This window comes from Salmo salar, chromosome ssa29 (assembly GCF_905237065.1).
Source record: "Salmo salar chromosome ssa29, Ssal_v3.1, whole genome shotgun sequence".
Classification (NCBI taxonomy): domain Eukaryota; kingdom Metazoa; phylum Chordata; class Actinopteri; order Salmoniformes; family Salmonidae; genus Salmo; species Salmo salar.
Genome location: NC_059470.1, coordinates 20,763,415 through 20,788,548, shown reverse-complemented (window position 1 = coordinate 20,788,548; position 25,134 = coordinate 20,763,415). Strand labels below are relative to the sequence as shown.

General features: G+C 39.0%; 1 protein-coding gene across 8 annotated transcripts; it reads left to right on the top strand.

Moving 5' to 3' along the window:
* The first annotated feature begins 3,531 nt into the window (after positions 1–3,531).
* On the top strand, positions 3,532–16,297 carry LOC106590328 (transcription factor AP-2-alpha). 8 transcript variants are annotated; one of them, XM_014181206.2, is made up of 7 exons: positions 3,532–3,714; positions 7,931–8,347; positions 9,524–9,575; positions 10,910–11,135; positions 11,736–11,854; positions 13,902–14,043; positions 14,876–16,297. In XM_014181206.2, exons 1-7 carry the CDS (start codon positions 3,679–3,681, stop codon positions 15,156–15,158), a joined length of 1,275 nt encoding a protein of 424 aa, XP_014036681.1. In that variant the 5' UTR covers positions 3,532–3,678; the 3' UTR covers positions 15,159–16,297. The 8 variants fall into 8 exon arrangements, with proteins under 8 accessions (XP_014036681.1, XP_014036677.1, XP_014036676.1 ...); XM_014181202.2 differs by having other exon boundaries at positions 7,931–8,365; XM_014181201.2 differs by lacking the exon at positions 3,532–3,714 and adding an exon at positions 5,317–5,611 and having other exon boundaries at positions 7,931–8,365.
* The last annotated feature ends 8,837 nt before the right edge of the window (positions 16,298–25,134 follow it).

Genomic DNA, 25,134 nt, shown 5'->3' with positions numbered 1-25,134 from the left:
TCCAACATGGCAGTGTTGCCATTATTGATAAAAGTTTTTCTTTATAATGTCGAAATAAACATGTCTCCAACCCCCATATCACACACTCACAAACTGAAATCTTACAATATGTGTGCACATTGTACAATCAATTAGTGAGAGAGCCTCAAACATCACATTAATTTGTATGTATCCACTGTATACATGATTCACAGCAAAGTTGGTTCATGTTTCAATCATGTCTTTGGTCACGTTCGTGTGAGTAAAAAATACAATAAAAATGATTTGTTGACAATAAAGCCTCCCACAATGCAGGCAATGGCTGCAGGATGACATTGAAGTCCATCTGCAGAAACTTGCAGTAGATGCAAATCGGACAATTCTTATCCCCATAAAGCAACACACTTTGAAAGGTGGTGACTGACCAGGGCCAGATTACCGAAGGGGCACGCAGTGTTCCCAGATAGCATATGACAGCAACATTTGTAGAATTGCAGGACATTTGCTTTAAAACTGCTAAATTGTCTCTCAACCTCATGGGAAAATATGTAGAATAGCTGGAAATTTGCTTTGAAACTGCAAAATGTTTTCTCAGCCTAATGGCAAAATATGAACAAAATCAAGAGATGAACTATAAAACCGCAACAACAAAAATTACCTGCCCCATGGCAAAAAGTGTAGAATTGCGGAGATTTTCTTTAAAACCGCAACATTTTCTCTTAGCCTTATGACAAAATGTGTAGAATAAAACTGCACATTTCTCTCTCTTCACTATGGGTGGGCGCCAAATGCAGTAGTCCGACCATGTCACCGACTTGACAAATGTGATCTGCCGGAATGCGCCCATTAGCTTTAAAGTCACACGAGCTCTGTTAAAAGTCTACAATGAATTGTAAAACCCTACAATGAAAGGACTGTAATTAATTGATGAAAAACAACTGATAGTAGAAATATATGTGGGACCTTATTTTCAGTGAATGTATTGTGACACATTAGGCCTACCACTTGTATTTAACAATGCTATGTAATGAGTGTATTACTTTTCATAAATGTAGGCCTAATGCAGACAAGAATATCCTCAGTCAGAGATACGCCTAATATGAGTTGAATTTGAGTGCTTGTAAGGTGTTTTAGATTGACATATTTTCAGAATGGAGCACTATAGCCAACTAGGTCTACTGCCAAAACAGAATAGGTCTATCAAGTACCTAAGTAAGGGAAAAATGTAATAACTGTCCAGGTGAATTGACTACATTTTAGTTTGGGAGCGATATGGTCCCTTTAAATTGTATAATTTCAGCCACAAGATGGCGGAAGAGGATCAATAACGATTTATGCCTGTTGACGTCTGTGTCCAGATTGGGCCACATCTGAGATGATTATCATTATGAAGGATTTTAGGTTGAGATCAAAGGGTTAATTTGAAAGAATATGTGTTCGATTCCAGTATAACGCATAAATCACTCTTATAGGTTATCGATATAACCTAAAGTTAATTTTGGCATATAGATTATTATTATTTGTTTAATTATCCTTGCAGTGATATGAAAACTCATGTTGCGAACTGCACTGCACAGACCTGGTAGGCTTTTGGCTTACTATTTCTTCCTGTATTTCTATTCCAATACATTTGGTTTCAATTACAGTTGAATTTGAAACTTTTTTGCCTTTCTGCAGCGCTTTTCTTTCTTTTAGAACTTGATGGCGCCAGACCACAGTTTATTCTTCTGGGGATCATAATTTGAAAACCAACGATTGTTTCATCACTTCAAACGCATAGGGTAGGCCTACACGACCAGAAATCCAGAATTCATAACATTATGTGAGAGGCCTCTCTATAGATTTGCGGAGGAATATAATATAGGCAAATTCTGTGTAAATGATGTTTTACTCCTGGATAATGGTAAATACCTTGCAGCGGAGTGATTTTATAGTTCTTCAAACCATTAGATATTTCTTTACTTAGCTATACGGCTTAGCGTTTCATCACTCCTAACTTGTTAAATAATGAATAAAGTAATGCGCCAAAGTTTGGACAAATAAGAATTACGCACGAGGACGCGTTTCTCTAGCCATTGTAATATTCTATGACATGTCATGTTTTGAAGTAGACCATTTATTTAGCATAGGACTAATAATTCAGTAAACATCTGAAATACTACTACTACTACTAATAATAATAATACATTTGAGATGTTATTGGCAAAATGCATTGCGCATTATCCTTGCTAAATTGTGAGATATATCAATGCCCAAAAGGTGCAACCAGTCGTTTCAGTATCGTTGCCTATTAAACATCTTGTACGGTTTTATGATGCTTAACTGAAATTGTGCCGGGGGCTCCTGGCAGGGGTGGAAGTGGTTGAAACCAAGTCTTAGACAAACAGGTTGGATATTCACATGGAAACGGATCCTGTCCAGAACTCTTTAACACACTTGCTCGCGTTCCCTGTGCGCAGTACTGCAGTTAGCTACACCTTGTTGCTCTGAATATATGTTTTAGATTGTTCTTTTTTATCTGTATTCCTGCCTGCACTTTTATTATTTTCAAATCGATTGACTTTGAAGTCAAACATTGAGGGAATATTAAAGTTGCCCAAACATAGTACAAATATGTATAGAATACAAGTTTATAGACCGCACAGTTGCCAAACACCACAGTCAAATGCAAGACAAAAACAAATATGTAATCTAAAATATTTCAATATTTGCCCAATTGTGTGACTGTAATTCAACTGAGCTGTGTTTTCTCAGGAAAAGGCCTGTTGTTTAAAATAGTCTATATAGCTTTGAATTTGTTGAATTTGAAAGGGAATACTTATCGTTATGGTTTATTTGTCATATTTATATCAACTAAATAATACATCATAATTCAAGCCAGATATATCTTTCCATTATGCAATTGACAGTGCAGTGCAACCATGTTGTTGAGCGCCCCATAGGTAGAGTCGACATGTGTCCGGTTAGAATTAGAAAGAAAATACTTTTTGGACCATCATTACCATTAACACCTCGGTGAGCGCACGTGTTGCTCTTTTTATTTTTTGGTGTGCCTGGTGAAGAGCTGAGCTCATTCATTTCTGGCCTGAGGCGTCTTCATAAGTATGTATTAGAAATAAACAGATGATAAATAAACCATGACCCCAATACACGTATGGGAATCTGGTAGATTGTGTTTAAGTAATGATGTTACAGTTAACCTTCAGATTTGATCTTGACACAGTTTCATTTTTAATGTGAATAAATATTTTATAATCAACTGATATAGCCGACTTATTGACATGATGTTGATATTCAATAATATATAGATTTTTCATTTACTTTTGTATTTTACATATATAAACGGTATGCAAATGATATTGTTATATTGTTGTATTCACAACAGTTAGCCCATGGATGAAAAAAAAAATGCGATTCTGTGCGAAAGTTTCGTCCACACACTTTCCAGCCATATGTTCATTCACAATTGAACGTAGTAAGCCCCAAAAGCATATTCACAAAAGAGCATTACCTCTACTTCAGGTAGGTTAACACATCCGGTCTATTGCGCATGTGCCACCAGGTGGCCCAGAGGGTTTTTATGGCCAGGTGAGCTGATCTCGTTCACCACAAGTAAAAGCAAAAATTGGCTTATGGACGGAAGCCTCAATGAGATAACACGACGTGTGATCTACCATATCCAGGCAAATTGAAGAAACAATGATGTCAATAATGGGCAAAATGGGGGATTGGCAGGTATGTGCTGTTTATTTCAAGACAAAGAACGGGTAGACTACTAACTAGCCTACAGGAGTGTAATATATGTCGAATATATGGCCACAATTGGTAAATGCATTGCCATCAACTTTTCATTGTAGAATTAGTAGGCTAGCACTATATTTAGCCTAAATATTATACAATTATTCAATAGTTGTAATTATTTTTACTTTGACAGTGTTCTTTTTTCTCGCAAAAGTCGATTATGTTCCTATTTACGCCTGATTAACAATAGCGCATTGGCTTTCGTAATAACTTGGGGAAAGCAGATTTAACTTGCATAGAAGGTTACATCACTTTATATATCATGCAATTTAAGACTATAGAAAACCGTTCCTTATATAGAAGCAAATAATAGCCCATAGAGTATTCTTTAGGATATAACACGAATTGTTTTGCTATAGGCTAGAGTTTATTGAAATATGAATAAAATCAATAAAAATAGCACAAATCATACATAGGATGCTCCAATTGATCATTTTATATGTTAATTCGTCTATGATATGATAAATGGCATCTCATACTAAAGTTATAGCTCGCCCGGAAGTTGTGGTTCTTGTCATCTAAAATGTCAAAACAAATCTCTCCGATGTAGGCCTATTACTTTGGAGGGGCACGTTGGCCTAATGCAATTGATTTTTAAAGAATTATTTCATGTCGATTGTAAAACAGAACTTTCTAACGCGGTGAAACTGAAGTCGGTGAAACAATCCAAGCCATGGTGAGATTGAGCCTTTTGGTTTCACTCTCCAAAAGCACACAACCTCTAAAATCCACACAGCAGCATATAGAAACACATACAGACCCACACACCCCACGATTTATTTTTTAAGGCACCTTTACCCCGCTGATAGTTGTCATTGTGATCTAGATTCATGGGCCCTCTCATTAATAACAACCGGTTGTAAAGGTACCCCACCAAAAATGTAAATCTGAACTAGGAGAGGCCAACGCCTAGGAGTTGGCGACCTGGTTCTTGACCCGCCCAAATACTTCAGACCCTCATTCACATTAAACAAGCTATGTTGTTGTGTTAATTATTTACATTCCAAATACGGCGCTCTTACATGTCGTCAATGGAGATGTATACCCACTTTAGAGTGTTTCTTCTTTTGCATGACAGTGACAGAATAGCTTTTCATGGTCTCAACTCTCAATACGTCTAAAACAACAGTTTACCAAAATCAGTTTGGCCACAAAGTATGAAGAGAGCACTAGATAGAGTATTTACGTGTGGCACGCTCTTCAGAGCAAGTTAACCATCCTAAAATGTAAGCATAGACAGATTATACCATAGGCCCATATAGGGTGTGAGATGATGGAACTTGTTTTTATGAAGCTGTTACATAAACAGTTGTTTTTATGAAACCACATTTCCTGAAACGAATATGCACGACAAAGGAAGCAAATTAATACACAACATGTATTATCCAATTATTTGTTTTATCATAGCCATCAAATGAACGTTCACACCCCCAGGTGCAGGGTGTGTTGTTGCCTTTTTGTCACAGAGAATGCTTATAAAATGTACGCTCAATTCCTGCTGTATATTCTCATTGAATGTGGGAGAAGTAAATACATGTGAAATTTTCGCTCCAGTGTTACCTGTGTTGTCCATTGGTGTTGGGCAGATGGGAATCAAGCGGCTGTTGATATGCTAATGAGGGAATGCGAATGTTATTACAGTGGTGCGCGAGCCTTTTACTTTCACCATTAGAGGGAGATCTCAGAGCGCAGACAGCCAAGCTCAACTAAAATAGTTTCAGCTAGAGCACAATTCACTGTGTAAAACAAGGAAAGGCGCTCTCAATACCCACCACAACCCATGAAAATGCTTTGGAAATTAACTGATAATATAAAATATGAAGATTGCGAGGTAAGAGGCTCATATTTGATTTATTGCTGTTTTCATGTAATTAATGGGGTATACTGCTTTATTTTCATTTTGTCAATCTGTAATTGTTTTGACAGTTGTCTGGGAACATATTTAATTCATTGAAGGATATACAGATGCATACTGGTTTATTTCATATGTTAGATATTTTGCTATTTTGATATGGAGTAATGCAATTTTTAATTGTGTAGAAAAATACATTTTACACAGTTTCAATATTAACAGTGCAAATAAAGTAATTGTAATAATAATAATACATTTTCACATCAATAAATTAAAGTAATAAATGGCAAATATATAGGAAAAAATATATATATTTATATAATTTAAAACGTAATTGTATAAAATAGGATTTATCAAAACTCACTGCTGAAACATGCTAAATGTACATAGAATGTAAGAGAATGCACTTAGGGAGACATACCCAAAATGCATGTGTTGACTGTATCATCGAAAAAGAAGTAAGTTGAAAATAATGTGTTTAAATAATAGGATGCCTATCCCTTACATTCTTATAAAATAAATCGGTGCATTTCGAGCCCTTAGTGGTGTGTGTGCACTGCACACGCTGTGTTATTGTTATTATAGAATAGAAAGTTTGGCAGTCATATCAGGGAGTTGTTTAGGAGTGGTGCAGCCAGTTGAACGTGTTTTAACCGCGTCTGGAGAATACGCAAGCAAAGAGCAGGGGCGAAACGCTGGGCTGGATTTCGCTGCCCGTGTTTGAATTTGTGATTCTCTCATTCAAGTTTAGTTTACGGTTAGGCTAATAGACCTGTTTCTGTTGTGAAATCAGTGTTAACTACCGTGTTTTCATAATGGTTACTATTTTGCTGTTTTGTCAAAATGGTCGCGTGCAAATAGGTTAAAAGTGGAAAGTGGATGTCTTAAGCTTGCGTATCCGTATAATAACTTTTGAATATATTTGCTCGGAGTGAAAGTTAGCTCGGCTGGCGTAGTTTGAAATCAAATAACCGTGGATTAATTCATTCGAGAGACTCGGGAAGGGCCATGGAAAGCGAGGCGTCGGAAACTGAAGTGAAAAACAAAGGGACATGGCGAGCAGACAACCGCCCTCTGAACAGTAAAAATGTGCCAGCCGAGATGCCCTCAGCGTTTGCCGGATTTTCACACGAATCAGAGGTGCACATTGTTTCCTTCCATGGCTCTTCCTCTATCTCTGGTCCCCCCTTCATTCTGCCTTTCTTTCACTTGTGCTTGCCTTCGAACCTTTTAAAATGTTCCCCCCTCTCTCTGATTCGTCAGACGCAAGAGAATGTCCCTCTTTTTGTCTCCCTCTCTCTCTCCCCTCCTCACTCACTCCCTCTTTCTCTCCCCATCTCTGATTAGATAGATATACTGATTCCTCATTCAATGGACGTCATTTAGTGCAGACTCTGCCTTGAGTTGCTTCCTCGCTTCACGCTCGATTTCCGACCATTCTTCCCTTATTAAGAATTCGTGTAATATTAATAGTCATGAATATCTGCTATTAGGAGTCCAAGGAAAGAAGCAGCTCTTTGCTAATATGAGCTCAGTCGAGGGAACAGCACAGTGATAGAGACAGAAGACGGAACAGGGATACAAGAAACTTTAAACATAAATCCGCAAGACCAAACATTGCATTTTAGAATCGAATGAAGGGCAGTGGGAATTTAACCAAATTCTGATGGATTATCGTTCTTCGGTGGTGCTTATCTGAACATTGGGCTCCGTGATCTTTCAATAGTGTTGTTGCTGGCATTATTTTGTTTGCTCGTAAATTTTCGTTGTTTTATCAACGTTTTTCTTCTGAAAATTCTCTTTTGAATCGCTCGAAAATCTTCGCAGATGTTAGTGCACAGCTTTTCCGCGATGGTAAGTTGGACTCGGTGGCAAAGACTACTACTTATAGCCTACTTCGTGCAGCAATCAGACTCCGATTATTGCCTTTTTTAGTCAAATAGTTTTGCTAAACGATCATACAAAAAAGAAAGAAAATGCAAGATTGCTCTCATATTTCATTTCAGTAGGCCTATCTAAATATTTTAACTGTAATCATTTCCCCCTGAAAATCATCAAATAGGCCTACGGGTGTGTTATTAGCCTACAGTAATTATCACTGTTATTATTGTTAGCATTATTATTATTAGGCTATTATTGCTGCGTTCAACAGATAAATGCTGTTGATTTTATTTCAACCAACGACTTTGAATAGACATTCAATTATGGTAGGTGACAGTCCATAAAAGCCCCGGTGAAAACGGGTAAAATGGAGGGCTGGTGTATAGGTTTAATTTCTCCGATTCTTTTTTTCTGCAGGATCGTCACGACGGTACCAGCAATGGGACAGCCAGGCTACCTCAGCTGGGAGGCGTGGGCCAGTCTCCATATAGCGCCCCTCCACTCTCCCATACCCCAAACTCCGACTTCCAGCCACCGTACTTTCCTCCGCCCTACCAGCCAATCTACCCCCAGTCTCAGGACCCATACTCGCACGTCAACGACCCCTACTCCCTCAACTCCCTGCACGCTCAGCCGCAGCCACAACACCCTGGCTGGCCGGGCCAGAGGCAAAGTCAGGAGAGCAGTTTGCTGCACCAGCACCGTGGCTTGCCCCATCAGCTCTGTAGGGAGTACCGTAGAGAAGTGCTCCTGCCGTCGGGCCACGGAATCGATACGGGACTCTCAGATTCTATCCCAATCCATGGAATACCTCACTCTTTAGAAGATGTTCAGGTAATTCAGCATTATTTGGTAATTATATTATTATTACTATTACATTTTTACTATTACATTATTGTTGTTGTTGTTATTATTATAATAATTGTTGTTGTTATTATTTTCTTATTGTTATTTTGAAATTATTATTAGGCCTACACACGTAGCCTTCTATAGCCTAAGTGTTTGCTGCTGTAAATTGGCAGCTCTGTATGAAATGTCACGGCCTACATTTAATGACTCAGTGCATGGCATGCAATTTTATAAATGCAGAAATGGTCAAAGATTATGGCCATAACCATTGCATTTAATTGACAGAGCCCTTTTTATGTAAATGTCCCAACAGAAATTACATTTTACAAACGGCTCTCGAGTGAAACACTGTATAAAAGCCTATTTGCATGGATTATTCCGTCTATATTCTCCAGCTGTGTTTGCACTTTATTAGCCGTAGTATTTTTGTTGACCCTCTCTCTCCACTGAAAAGATGCATAGCGTTATAAACACTTGCCCTAAGCAAACAGATCAAAGCTGAAGCTCTGAGAACTATAATATGATCTGCAACCCCTCTCACAAAATGGATGGTATACCGCGCTTGTTGATTAATATTCCCTGTCATTTTTGGACATGATTCTGGATATCCTCCCTTCATCTTTAATTTAATTGTGCTCATTGAAAATACTCAAGTCCCGATATGAGCAGGAGGCTGAGAGCAATAATAAAATGTCCACTCGGTAGTTTTGCACATGCAGGCACACTGTGAGCACCATGTTTTAGATTAAGTTCCATCGCTCCGCAGGTAATACGAATACATCGAGTAAGTAAAGGCCTGTACAATGACGCGTTTGTTTTTTTTCTAAAACAAATGCCTAATCCCCAATTAGCGTGCACGACGTGTAATACCACCTTTATTCCGAATACAATTTGGAATCATAGTTATTCGTAAGTATCCATTCTGCGGATGGAATTAGGTCATGATTATTGGGCGACAGAGCCTCATTATTTAAGTCTGATATGCATGACGGGCACTGCCCAACAGCTATAGCCATTATCACCCTCATTGAAAATAATAAGAGGCCCATCATATATTTGGATTGTGAGCTACATGCCAGTCTTTTGCAAACAGCATGACATGTAAAATTAATTCCATTGTATTCTATATTAAATAGTGTATTTTGCATCTGTGTGTTGCAGCATGTTGAGGATCAAGGAATTCACATCCCAGATCAGACTGTAATTAAAAAAGGTAAGCAATTTCCTTCGAGATGCCATGTATGTTTCCACAAGCTGCACACCACACCACACCACCACTCTGCTCCGGAGCTTGTGCGGTAGTCAGCGCCTCACTGAACCAAGTGGATTAATGCGCAGTGTTTTTTATTACGTGAGCTTGAGTGCATCAAACTAACTGCATGCACCTTTTCATCAATTAATGCCAATGTCAGCATTTCAGAGTAGGCCAAGTCAGATGCGAATATGCCCTATATAGGCTATGCTGTTTAAGCTAGTGGTTTTAATGTGTTGACGCATCTTTTCGCTATATATCGTAAATATAGGCCCGTTCGGGAGAAAATCTAAAATGGCAGTTGGTAATGCTCTATGTATTAAGTGTCAGGATGATACCAGATCCTGCATCAAAGGTGGAAAACAATATAGACTGCAAAAATAGGCAAGGTCTTTAAACCATTTATAGAGTCTCATTCCATCAGTGTTTGGCTTCGGTTGATTATGGAATAATGCGTTCAGTGTTGTATTATCATATATGGGCCTAGCATAATTGCGTGTGAATTCGATTGTTTACTCCTATAAGACCATTTCTGGCGTGCTAGGCCTACTTCATGGTCAGGTTGAACGTTACTCCTCTCGCTATGTGGAGTCTTTTGTCAGTTCAAATTAGATGCGCAGGGGATAAATCTTGAGAGATGCTCTTTCCGCATCAACATGATAATTGGCTCTTATATTAGTAATCTCAAGAGTTCGTTTAACTCCTATCGTCTCTATTAGCCTCCCCTGGGCTATTAATGTCACAAGTGATCTATCCAAAAGCGCTAGTCCCTTTGTCTCCGGTTACTGCACACAAAACGGTAACCCTGCAAAGTGAAATCACACGCGCGACTGTATTTTTGGGGAGACCACGGATATTTGAAAAAAGGCTTCTCTTCGCGTGCTGTGTCTGTGTGTGTGTGTGTGTGTGTGTGTGTTTTAAGTATTGCAACATGTGTGCGCGCGCGTCTGCAAAAGCTTGCGATGTTTCAGAGCTCAAATTGCATAGATAGCCTACCCTAAACAAATATGGGCCTATACGAGGTCTACAATATGGTACAACATTTAGCAATGGTTAGGCCTTTGTGCGTAGGCCTAATAACAAAAACAAGAAAACAATAAATAGGCCTATATTATCATTGTTAATGTTTATTATTCGTGTTAATATTATTATTATTATTTGGCCTGTCATATCCTATGCCAATTGTTTTAATTGTGTGTAGGCCTCTACACACACACCGCGTTTGATATGAATCTCATCTGATTAACGGTCTACATTGAATAAGATTCACTGAACTTGTTCTCTTTCTTCCATAGGTCCAGTTTCTTTATCCAAGAACAACAACGTCTCCGCCATTCCGATAAATAAGGACGGTCTTTTTGGCGGTGTGGTAAACCCCAACGAGGTGTTCTGCTCTGTTCCGGGTCGCCTGTCTCTGCTCAGCTCCACATCAAAATACAAGGTCACGGTGGCGGAAGTGCAGAGACGCCTTTCGCCGCCTGAGTGCCTCAACGCGTCACTGCTGGGCGGGGTGCTGAGAAGGTGAGCCGGACTTTAATGTCGCTCCTCATTCTTTATCCCAGGTATAATTAAAATCGACCAAGCGTGACACCTCCTGCATTTAAAACAGCCCAAAAGCCAGACTGTTAAATTCCATATTAACTTTACACTCACAATGTTGCCCACAAATTAATGTAGGCCTTTTGGCCTTACCCTCAACCCCGGAAGACTAGTTTAAGCACATCATATATAGGCCTACACCTACAACAGTAAACTACTTCAGTGTTTAGTCTATAGATTCCAAACTAGACACAAAGCCAGTATTTTGGGTATACACTGTGCATTCAAATAAAGTAGTTTCAGTGATTTGAAAATACATAGCCTATATTGGCACACACATAGACCTGTAGACACCGATAGTGTTATAGAAGCATATGGAAGGAAGACGATGCTATTATGGCATTGTTATTTTTTAAATCAAGATAGCTACCTCTTTGATGCAATAATATGATTAATAACATACTTATTCATTCAGACCTTTTTGGATCAGATAGTGTGTAACAATGATGGTAAAAAAAAAAAATACATGCCATTTTACAAATTAGCCTATTCATACAACCTATTTTTCTGTTCTTGTCACAGGGCCAAGTCTAAGAATGGCGGAAGGTCCCTCAGAGAGAAATTGGATAAAATCGGATTAAATCTACCTGCAGGTAGACGCAAAGCCGCAAACGTTACCCTGCTGACGTCACTAGTCGAAGGTAAGTTGCATTGTAAATGATCTGAGTTCCGGTTCCCGGGATAGCAGGTGCTTTGAACGGTTTCAGGGGGGACATTCGAAATCAGTATATGCGCTCATCCATGTCATTTGGACTGACTTTGCCTTGCAAACCAGTCAGGCATGAAGGATATATGTGTGTTTTTGAACGAGAGGATGATGGTAATAATTTTAAAAGGCTCTTCGCAACATTGGCCTGTGTATTTAGCCTTCATGTGTGCAATCCTCTCGTGAAAGTGGTCCTAGAATAGGCTACTACAGTGTGAGGTGGGGGTCGGTTAGCCTGGCTGGCCTAGTTTGTGCCAGATGAACTAGGCTCCTTGTTGAAGCAGGGTTATGGGCATTTGCTTATTTATTGTCTAGCGTGAGTGTGGAGCTGTTTCACCTCTGGCAGAGGTGGATCGATTGATTTATTAACCCTATAGTGGCTTGTTATCATGATCATTATTATAAGGCCTATTTTAGGCTAGTAGTAGTAGTAGTAGTAATCATAGTTATAGTAATAGTAGTAGTAGTATTAATAGGAGTAATAGTAGTAATAGTCGTAGTAATAATCATAGTTGTAGTAGTAGTAGTAGTAGTAGTAATAATCATTGTTATAGTAGTAGTAGTTGTAGTAATAATCATAGTTATAGTAGTATTAGTAGTAGTAATAATCATAGTTATAGTAACAGTAGTAATAATCATAGTTATAGTAGTATTAGTAGCAGTAATAATCATAGTTATAGTAACAGTAGTAATAATCATAGTTATAGTAATACTAGTAGTAGTGGGCCTACTAGCCAACAGCTACAGCTACTGCTACTGCTATTAGACTTGTATTATTTACACATGCAGGGACACTTTCTGTTGCTCTGTGATTGAAGTGGAAGTGACCTATGGAAGATCTATATGTTGTGAGACTATTAAATAATAAATTAGGTAATTGTGGCACACTATGAGGATGCCATTGCTATTGAATAAATCCATTTTGCTTGCAAAGTTGAACCTTATTATTCAGTGCGGTGGTATTTGGTGAGCTGTGGATTTTAAAGGTGAAAGCCTGGGACGGTTCATTGGTTCCTGTTAATCATTACAGTCGTAGAGCGAATGCAATATTCATTGTACTTCATTGAAATTGGGTGCTGTATGGTAATGAGGTTGAAGAAATATAGGATTCTTTGCGATAAAGTGTGTGTGTGGGGGGGGGGGATATGAAGACACTCGGTTATTTAGTGAAGAGACACTGCGTTTTTCTGAAGTGCTGTTATTGTTTATGATCCGCTCCATTTTATGGAAACGAGTTTACTGGACTTGAGCTTTGATGCTAATTGGCGCATGCGTTCTTCCGGAGTTGAGGCTTATGGCAGGAAGCCCCGCAGTAAAAACCCAACTGTTTCAGGAAATTAAAACCAAAGACTTGAAAAAATCTACAAAAAAAGGCAGACCTCAATGGAATGAACCTATAATTCTCATGGCTAAAGTATGTAGGAGCGAGATTTGCATATAGCCTTTTAAAATTGCTTTCGTTGTATGATCTGCTGGACTTTCAATAATGTTTAGGGATGGCTAAGCAATGACATGGTGATATGCATGACGCTACTTATGACATTTTATATTGCTTCCGTGATATTTAACTCTTCTCACGGAATGGGGGCCTGACTCTTATTGATAACAGGCAGCCTAGCGGTTATGGGCGTTGGGCCAGTAACCGAAAGGTTGCTGGTTCGAATTCCCGGGCCGACAAGGTGAAAAATATGTAGATGTTCTCTTGAGCAAGGCACTTAACCCAAATGCCTCTCTGGATAACAGCGTCTGCTAAATGACAACAACAAAAAATACAAAAATAAAATAATCCATCATGTGATGGAAGGTACAAGTGCTAGCCTATAGCCTACTGATTTAGAAGTTGACGCAAAGACAAGGCCTTCTCTTTGGCCGAGGACGTTCATTAGATGAATCATGTGTTAAATGGAAGTGTTAATTGGTCTATATTTGATGTCCAATTTAGAGCAATATAGTATACACTCAATCCATTCTTTCCTTCTCAGGCGAAGCCGTGCATCTTGCCAGAGATTTTGGTTACGTATGCGAGACTGAGTTTCCGGCCAAGGCAGTAGCTGAATATACAAACCGTCAGCACTCCGACCCAAACGAACAAGTCCAGAGGAAAAACATGTTATTGGCAACGAAGTAAGTGCTGTATTATTACATTTCATATGTAAAAAAAAAATATGTAATTCTCGTGTTTACATCGACAGTGTTTGCAAACACAAATGGATGATCGTGGTCAATTCTATAAATTCGTTTTTTATATTTTTTTTGTAGGCTTTTTGATAGGCCTATATATTGCACATGCATTTCTAAAGTGTTGATTTATGGACTCGTTATTTGTGTTACATTGTAGTAGGCTATTGAATGGATGTGACATTAAAACTGACCAAAAGAATATTGGATACAAATTAATCGACTAATGTCAAATTATTTGTCCTTCTAATAAGCCAGATAGGTCATCAGGTGATGTTATGCACACGACAAAATGCCACATTGAACAAACACTTCTTGAATTTGACACTTTCAACTAATATTAGGCCTATTGAATTGGATATCCATGCTCTGTATTTGATTCATGCCAAGCATTTTCGCGTTGCGTAAGCATTGAATAAAACACGTGCACGAATAGCCTGAGACTATCCAATATAGTGTTATTGGTCGCTTGAACAGGCCTCAGATTCATCCATATGCAACCATTTTGTTTGCTGTGATTGGGATTGCATTGAAACATAGTTGGTTTTATTCCAACATCAACCTTTCCTCACTACATTATAACATTTAGACATAGTATGACACTATACTTATACGTCCCTTTGAGCAAATATGCGATTGGCCACATTCTAATGTTGTAGTACTAACTATATCAAATTAATAGGATCTTTGATCATGTCTTGTATAGGCCTATACGTCATATTAGGGGCAGACTGGCATTATGATTGTAATTAACATATATATTGTCTCCCCATTTTAGGCAAATCTGCAAAGAATTCACAGACCTGCTTTCCCAGGACCGTACGCCCTTGGGGAATTCTCGACCACAACCTATTCTTGAGCCAGGGATTCAGAGTTGCTTGACCCATTTCAGTCTCATTTCTCACGGATTCGGGACCCCGGCCATGTGCGCGGCCCTCACCGCTCTTCAGAACTATCTGACCGAGGCGATTAAAGCCATGGACAAAATGTACCTGAACAACAACAGTCACTCAGACAGCGGCACTAAAGGCGGAGACAAAGACGAGAAGCACAGAAAGTGATTCCCACCTGAAAGCCCAATATAAATATTATAAATACATATAAATACTATTGATCAAGTAAACGTGCCACTTCCTGATCTCGCGATGATTTTACATGTTTGTTTTTAATACCATTCAACTTTGGATTCACGGGAAGTGATGCGCAAGATCCCCACAATAATTAAAAAGAAAAAAAATGCTGAAAGGCGCAAAGGAACAGATCCAGAGAGGGAAAGATCTCTGCCACATCTATGACTTTTTATGTACTCCCTCTTTTTATGAGCTGCAACGGACTGAAATCGAGCGACCCTTATATCTCTCAATTTACGATTGTAGCCATGTGACAAAAAGAAGCTAAAAGAGGATGAATTATTATCAGTATTGTGAATAATAAACTTGAAAAAAATCCACACAGTTCCATGTCATGACTTCAGTTGTAGACTCTCACTCCAAGCGACCAACTTGAACTTTGAATTTCAACACGATTCACGGTTATATAAGGGAATCTGTGTTCATGTATGTATATATTTATTTATGTGTAATTTAATGGGAATTGTAAATATGGTGCGTCTGTTGAAACTTATTTTTTATTTATCTGGTGCCTCCTGTTTTAGTGGGTTTAAATATTCGGTTAGTTCTTCATGTGGTTTTATGGTTCTTAGAAAACAGAAGTTTGGGGTATTTTTTTTCTCTGGGATATTTCAATTCAGCCCTCTTGTAGCATGTTGAGGCGACATTGAAGCAAGTAAACAAATTTAATAGAAATAAACCTCCATTTCTCTCTAGCTATATCATCCTTATTCCATTCAGTTTTTTAATTGAAAAGTGCATAATCGAGACCCCGAAGAGAACTGTTTTGTGTTTCTACTTTCTTGTTTTTATACAAGCTTTTATGTGTTGTGCCAATCAGAATACGTTTCACTTGTTCTTCCCTTGAAGCACCATAAAAGCAATAAATGGATATTGTCTTTTGATTATTTTTTTTTTATGTTCGAAGTAATTCTAAGCATTTGGGACCATCTGATATCTTGTATGTCCAATGTCCAGATTGGAGGCAGTTTTAGCTGTATTGTATAGACTTGTGCTGGCAATAGTTCCCATGCCTGTCAATGTATTATAGTCCTTTGTTGCCCAGAAAAAAATAAACATTTGATACGCTTCATGTTGATTTTTATTCATATATTTTCATTTTTTATTCAGTGGGTGATACGCCCGGGTGTATTTTCGTTCTTGGCATTTTTTTTCTATTCAGCACGGTTACAGTAATTGAGTTTAACTCTCCCCTGACGAGTGTTCCTTGCAATAAGCAGCTGAACCCATTGTTTCCCTCAAGTATAATAAAACAACTTATACTTTCAACTCATAGTTCAGAGCACAGGATCATTCAAACCCGGAGCCGAGCTTTTTTACCATGCCAAATGACACACAGAAAACAATGAATTCATTGGTGTTTGAAGTGTGTGTGTGAAGCGCCAGCCCTCAAGCAAAACCGTTCTTTAAAATCAGTGAGATGTATATGGCTGTGTTGAAGGTTATTACATTTGCCTTTCCCTACCATTCTATTGTTTTTTTATTTGGTTTTTGTTAACGCTTTTTTAAGACATGCATCAAATATTTGTTATTACTAGCCTGTCTGTAATTATTGGTGTTGTTTGACAGCATTCAGTTGGAATAAAATGTGGGAAACCTATTTCAACTGCATTCAGTTAAATGATATGACAAATAAGTTGGCATGTGGATATATCTTATATTTGCTCACATCTCTACCCATAGGCTTCGTTGTAGTCATATCGATGCAAATGATCATGTATGCTTCTAACACACCTGCTGTAGCCTTGTTTTGCTTGCCCAAAGCCACGGGGACGATGCATTACATAAGCGAATTCAAATGGAGTTTTGATTGTGTATTGATGGCATGCACCTCGAAATCAATCTCTACTGAAGCATGGTGGAGTGGAGTCGGTGGATGTATATGCATATCCTGTGTCTGTGTCTGTTCTATTTTCCACTCTCTGGTTCTAGTCGAGAGCGTTGTGGCATGGGGATGTTGTGACATCGAGATAGATTTAGGCCTACTGAGCAACTTTTCTTCAACCCCCCCCCCCTTTTCTTTTACATTTTCCAAAATAGCGGTTATTTATTATCTGCATATTTTAAGCCCAGACGGTCTGTTTTATTCCGAAGCAGTTGTTTTCAAATAAGGTGAATGAAGCCTAACTGTACATGTCCTTGGTATAATTGCGGTGCAGTGCTGTAGCAGGTGAAGCGAGCCATTGTCTGTCAGGGCTGTTTTTGTTGGCTGCATCTCAGATTGTGTGTGGGATCCTAACCCCAGGCACAATAGCTCACTCATAAAGAGGAATACCCGGCTGCGCCTTCCATTAAAAAAAAGCATAAATAGTCACTTTAAAGGAAACAATCGTATTAAATAGCATTCACTGGTATTAGGAAGCCCCTCACGTGTGTCATTAATGCTAATGTTATTTAATAAATGTATCGGGGGTAAATGAAAGCGTTTTTTGAGAGCGAAACGAAAGCATTATACATGTCTATCACAATGGCAGCTATCGAAAGCACGTGAAGGCTATGGGCCTATCAAGGAATGAACATGCAATGCCATTGCCCCCATTTCTGAAGGGAAAAAAAACACATTTTCTTTCGTTTGTTTACTTTGATACAAACCTGTAATTTACATAGGCTACTGTTTTAATACGAATTTTTTAATTTTGCCATAATTTGATCTTAAACAGGTAGAACTAGTTTTACATAATGCCTTACAGCTAAAGTAATTTGCAACAACGAAGAGGCCTGAAATTTGAAGAGCCAGTCAGCAATACCCAACTGAATTTCGCTAATTCAATCCGTAACCCCTGGTTTCAGCTACATCAATTACACTTGATTCCACTATAATAATTAATACGTGCGTCTGCTGTGTACTGTTCCCCGAGTTGTTATGAAATAGCCTATTCTTAAATGTTAGGCTACAATTTACTTTAAAACAAAATCTGATCTTCCCATGCATCAGCATACCCTTGATTGCATACACACGAATATGCAGAGATGCATACGCTCAGGCACGCATAGCCTACACTCCACACGCATCATTATCTGATCGTAGTCAGAAACTATTTTGATGAGATGTTGTTGGGAGCCATTGGTTGGTGAGCTGACGTCACTGCATCACGATCCGTTCTTCAAAATAGACAAGACCAAACTCACAACATCCAACATGTTTAATGGCAATACAATACTTTGAGCTGGCAGATTTAGCAATAGATTAAAGACTGTTACTAGTGGCTATATATAGCGTTGGTTTGATGTGCGGTGCTGAGTCAATTCCATTTCGATACCAGTCAATGCATGAAATAACAGAAATGTAATTAATTGACCCTTCAAGTGCGAATGGCCCCAAATACAAAGTCAAGGGTTAACAAAAATGAAAAATGATGAAATAGACTAACACAGGCCTAAAATAATTAAAATTGCATTTAATGCCATTGCATCAGAATGGCTAGCTAACTAAAAAAACACAATTTAGTCACTTGCAACTATAGCTTTGAACCATGCAGTTTCCATAGAGATGGAATACTAGATTCGTTTTCGTCATTCATGTGCTGTGTACACAAGTAACCTTATAATAATTGACCTCCGGACTGAAAACCGGATGTGTCAAGCATGCATACAGTGTAACCCTCCATCTGCAACATGCAAACGATGTATAGGTTATTTGGAGAGTATACCATGTAAATCTATTTTTTTTATTGTATTCAAGCTACTTTTAGTTCCTGCATGGACACATATGTTTACCAAATTGCTAATTTCTTTATATCTCATTAATGACGAATTGAAAACTGCAGGACATTCTACAAGTAGAGAAATATGTCTTCTATGCACATAGGGTTCACTAAAATGACAATTGAAACGCGGACCGGTGCAATAGAATTATGTGACTCTATAAGTTTGCAATGAAGCGCAAAATGGCTAATTGTCGTCAAGTCTGACATCAACCCTCATTTCGGTCTCGACACCCCTCCACTGACCTCACCCCACTGTGCGAGCCGGGGCTCAAAAGCCACGAAAGGTCAACGACTCCACCAAATCGTTCTTGATTACTTGGGACATCAGGTAATCGATTAGAAAACATTAACTGAATAAACAAAAGGACTCACAAGTAAGCTCGATAAGTCGATAATTCCAGCGCAATATGGGTCATTCCGAAATAATGATAGGTGTTGGATGAGTCTTGGGGTGACAACTTTGAAAGCACACACACCCACATAACATCTGAACTATATAGATATATAGGCCTAGCATATATGTGCACAGGCCCACTGATTTCTTCTTTAATGTGAAGGGAAACAATCTCACCCAGAATTAGATTATCCAATTAATTTATGTACACAAAGTTGTCAGAGATAACATCAATTTAACATCAAAAGACAATATTTCAACTAGATGGTCTTATCTTGGCTTATAAACATTAATGTTGTTTTCAGACCAATAATAGCCCAATAGGCCTACATGATATTGATTACGTTTTGTTAAGTTTAAAATAATATCATGTTTATATGGTGTCATCTGGGCATGTATTTACTTTGTATCTTAAACATGTTAGTGGTGTGATGACTACTCATGCTCATCACAATTCATACATAGGCTGCAAGGTTGTTTTCCGATCATTTCCATCACCTGTCAAAAGCGGAGGTCGACTAATTTCATGGGTTTGTGTCTCCCAAATATACAAAAAGAGGGGATTAAAAATGTTGTTAATGTTTCCCCTGTCGGTTTATATAGTTTATATTCTAGTTTTCAGTCTTTCCGTCTCTCTCTCTCCCCGCATTCTCTGAAGGCAGCCGGGGGGAGTGTCGCCCCGGGCCAAACATATGCTTCTTTCCATTGCACTAATCCAAATTCAGCGTGGAGGAATAATTGCTCGAGTGGCCATGGCTTCGCGGGGCTTTGTCCCTCGCTGGCTCCCGTCAGCCCGGCACACGCCATTTCAATCAAACGCCTTTTGAGGGCTGTCTCTTTTTTATCAAACCCTTAGACCTCGAAAATGATGCGAACATTTAACCAAACGGCTTCACGCTCCATAAACAACACCCCCAAAAGACTATTCATTTGTTTATTAATTTATTAATCTATCCATTTATTTATTTATTGGTCTCATGCAGTCTGTTTCCCTTTAGTTATTGTGTCATTATGTTGGTCATTCGATCACATGACGTTCGTTACAGATTTTTGGGGACCCGTAGAACGACTTGTCTGCGTAGGTCACCTAGATGGTGAACTTGGTAAAAGTGGGGAGTGGTAGGCCTATCTATTTTATTGCGCATCTTAATTATGCATTATACATATAGAAACCTAGCCCACAATGTATATTTATTTGGTCAATGGGAAAATTTGAATTTTATCACACTCAATGAAATTAGATAACAAACACGAAATTCCATCAATTTGCCTCATAAAGTTCTGGCTTCAGGAGCATCAGCTATTGGGTTATAAGTAAATATTAACATAACATTAGAAAAGGCTACGAATGGTTTGTATTGAGAAACAGTTTTTACCCAAACGAACAGTTGCACCAAGACTTGGAGTGTGCAATCTGAAGATATACAACTTTTGAAAAGAACCAAAGCCTCAAGCGATGCTGACCCCATAACACGCTTTGGGGTTCTCGCTGGCTTATACCATGGTAACACGTCCTATATGTCCAAAACAAGTGGAAATCTTTCTCATGCTCAAAACTGCTTGCTAAAATGATACCCTATGATCGAAGTTGGTGTTATTGGTGTAATAATATTAACAACAATAATATCAGGCAAAATTACCTAATAAAAATAGAATAATGTTTACATGTGTTCGATTTTTTTCATACCAAAAAACGTATATGCCTATATCTAAATCAAAGGAATAGCCTATTGGTGTAATTTTTTATGGAGTGAAAAAAAATCTAATTTCATTGCGAAGCAATCTTATTTTAGACTATAATATTACCATAGTGACATTACTATGAAAGTATATACATAAAAAATAACTATTAATGCTTTCTAACTTTTACACCTGGTTTGTTGATCATATTGACAATTTACAGCAGCAACCTCAGCCTACATCTATTAACTGAGATACATGAATCCACAAGAGAACTAGGTTATTCGATAAGCACTCTCTATTGCCTATTTTTCTGTGATGAATTAATGGCATAGCCTTCAATGTGAACGAGTCCAGCAAATTCGAAAAGATAATGACAAAATGCATCATATGTTTTGTTACAGTTTAAAGGCCCCCTGTACTGTGCCTTCAACGAAGCTGCCCTTTTTTGAAGCTCACACCCCCCAGCCTTATTTTCTGTGAATCAACGATGAAAAAGTACTTGAGTAAAATGGACCATTTGCTAGAAAATCGCATATTTTCACGGATAAGGAATGGAATAAGAGAGAGAGTGGAAGAGAGGGGAGAGACGCTGATGTCTGACTGAATTAATAGACATGATTATTTCACACCAAAGAAGAACACTATTTCATCTAAGCTGCTATCAGTTCCATCACAAAGGGTCACCGCGCAGCTGTGGCGAACCCAGCGTTATTATGAAGTTTGATGATAGGATCCCGTTTGCTATCCTAGTACCTTGCTCGAGGCAAGCAATAGCTCGAGGCAACGCCAGTGCCGCCCGGTGATAAAGGACTTACTCTGTGCGCAAAGAAAGAGAGCAGCTTTCACTTGAGACTAATCAACTCGCAGGCTTGGCCTATACTGCTTTTCGGTTTTTCCTCCCTCTATCCTTTTTTCATAATACAGCTAACTTTTGGCTTATTGCACATTTCCTGGATATTTCCTTATTTATCCTGCTAAAGAAAGGAGTGGATTTGAGGGACATAGAAATGCTGTAAGGGTGAATTTGCTCACAAATCGTTAGAATCCACAACAATTGTTTTAAAATACATTTATTTAAAAATAAAATAATGAAATAGTGCAGTTGTTAAGCAAGTTACAAGACACACAAAGACTTGATGGTAGGAACGGAGCCATTCTGTCTACAGCTCATTTGAGCATCTGCCTTTAAGGTTGATGGTTTAAACTTTATCCAGTAAGGTAGGCCTATATCACTTTTACAAATTCATTTCCACTCTAAATGCCAATAAGAAGAGTATTTTGATGCATTGCACTGATGTTTTCCCCAATTGTCATTTTACACTTTTCCAATGTATTTTATTTCCTGCTGTTTGGAACATTTTTATAAATGTTTGTGTGCCTGTGATTGAGCCAAAGATGTATTCCCACTTTAATCTGAATGGACACTAAAGCTGTGAATTGCAATGCACTGACACTCCAAATATCTCTCTACCTGGGCTGTCTGAAGCGGTGGACTCTAAGCCCCAGGTGTTGCAGTGTGTGTGTGTGTGTGTGTCTAGCCCTCCCATGTGTATGTTGTGAAGACTGAACTATGCTGTCTAAATAGAACCTGTTCACATTAACACCTTCACATTAACACCATATTCATCATCATCATCACTATCCTCATCATCATCATGCTGATCATCATTCTCATGGTCATCATTATTAATCCTGTCTGTACAGATAAAGATGCTATGGCTGTCTAGTTCCCTATAGGCAAAGGATGTGGTCCTGTGTGGCTCAGTTGGTAGAGCATGGCAACGCCAGTGTTGTGGATTTGATTCCTATGTGGGACCAGTACGAAAATGCATGCACTCACTACTGTAAGTCGCTCTGGATAAGAGCTTCTGCTAAATGACAAAACATTTAAATATAAAAAAATGGATACACAGGAGAAGTGAGTTTAGCCCTAGGACAGAATACCTTATGTCTGACTAAAAGTTTAAAGGAGGCCAGAGTGAGTCACTTGGATAGTATAGTTTGATAACCTACTCCTAAAAATCCCTTACGATAATAAGAAATGTACTTATAACAAATTGCAATTGTTTATGACTTGATATAAATATTGCCTGAAATGTCATTTTCAGTACATGGGAAAGGGGTAGATCATGTGTAATAACTTTTTATGATGAATTGCTACATTATTAACTTATTAGAGGAAACCTATAGGGGAGGGGAGATTGCTTCGACCTCTCGAATGTGAGAAGAAACGGTTAGATCTAACCACAGGCTAAACACTTCCAACAGGACTTGACATTGCAGAACAATTTCCCAATTACCTTTTGACATGCATATTGACACAAACGTGCAAAACTGTAATTTTCTCTCTGAATTTGTTAGCTTGAGGGGATCGCTTTCATGCCAGTGAATTGTCAGATGTATTTCTTCCTTGCTCCTGCTAGTCTGACTGACTGTGACAGTCAGAGTTCCCTGACAACCATTGCTAAAGGGAGAGGCCATTTCCAAAATGGCGGAGATTTATTTTTGCAAAAAACAAAAACTTTGATTTTCCCATTCTTTAGATGGAGGAACACCATGTCAATACTATTTGGAGTGAAACATTGAATATGACTGTAGGGTAATCAAGGTACCAAAAAAATAGCATTTACCATGTAAACAGAAAGGGTAATCACAATGAATCATCAAATTGGATGTGTGTATTGTGTTTCGTTATTAAGAAATGTTGTTGTGTGCTAATAGTGTGCTGTATTCTCTGTCCTGAAAAAGGAAGTAAGCTTAAGCGACATCTTTTTGAGTGCGGACCCTTTTGTTTGTCTGATTCACCCCTACCCAATAAACTTCCCAAACTTCATAAACAATTGTTGTCACAAACACGTGCTGTTGTCTCAGTCAATCATGCACTATCCAACCAAGTCTGCCAGTTGACATTGAAATGCCATGGCCATCAAGACATCATCCTGTCTTTGACATAGCCAGGCAGTGAGAGGAGAGGGAGCTCTCTAGCCGTGTCATCACAAACTTGTCATCCCATCCGGGTTGATTGGCACGTGCTAACCCAGATCACGGCAGCTAGCGTTGACGGAAGAGGGTTTCCCTGATTCCCTAACAGACCCAGGAGCCTCATGACAGGATCCTCAGCAAAGTGGGTCAGTTGGGACTCGCCTGGCTCTTGGGGCCCCCTGCTTCGGCTCCAGCCCCATACCCAGCTTCAGCCCCATTTCCAGCCAATGCAGCCTCATACTCAGCCCGTGCCCACACATGCTCCAGTCACAGCCCACACCTCCAGCATTATGCCCCGAGTGAGAGGCTGGTGGTAGCCTAGTGGTTAGAGCGGTGACCTGACCTGACAAGGTAAAAATCTGTTGTTCTGCCCCTGAACAAGGCAGTTAACCCACTGTTCCCTGGTAGGCCGTCATTGTAAATAAGAATTTGTTCTTAACTGACTTGCCTAGTCAAATAAAGGTTTAAATAAAAAAATAAAAAATGTCATTGCCAAGCCTGCATCGCCACGCACCTCAAAGAGTGAGGTGGGCTGTTGGTGTGCACAATCTGTCACCAAAACCTGTTTTCTACTGGTTGGTGGAAGGTATTGAGTGGAGAAAGGAGCTGAGTGAGTATGGTCTGATGCTAGCTAGCTAAACCAAGTACTCATGTTGTGAGTGGAACTGGTGGACTAGTGTCAATCATTCAGTCAGTCAGTTAGAAAGGGTTCAAACTGTTCATGGTACGTGAAACTAGATAGAGGTGAAAATGCATATTTGGAACTGGTCACAGAAGGTCAAATGCTGGTCTCCACAGCATACTATACATTCAAAACCACGCAGACAGTATCTGACGACAGTCCGACTACTCCTGCAGCCTTGAGTTTGACCGATGACACAGTGACAGAACTTTGACACTATCCGTGGTTGTCCTCATTCACATACTGTCACTCCTCTCGTCACACGGTGGCCACATATCTCATACCACACCACAGCCTCCAACCACATTCACCACAGCCTCCAACCACATTCACCACAGCCTCCAACCACATTCACCACAGCCTCCAACCACATTCACCACAGCCTCAACCACATTCACCACAGCCTCCAACCATATTCACCACAGCCTCCAACCATATTCACCACAGTCTCCAACCACA

Excerpts from the sequence above, each read along its gene's own strand:
- LOC106590328 (XM_045710917.1), top strand. The coding sequence starts at position 6,641 with ATGGAAAGCGAGGCGTCGGAAACTGAAGTGAAAAACAAAGGGACATGG. Across the intron at positions 6,773-7,930 it reads GATTTTCACACGAATCAGAG|GATCGTCACGACGGTACCAG; the intron begins GTGCACATTGTT and ends TTTTTTCTGCAG. Across the intron at positions 8,366-9,523 it reads AGGTAATTCAGCATTATTTG|CATGTTGAGGATCAAGGAAT; the intron begins GTAATTATATTA and ends TGTGTGTTGCAG.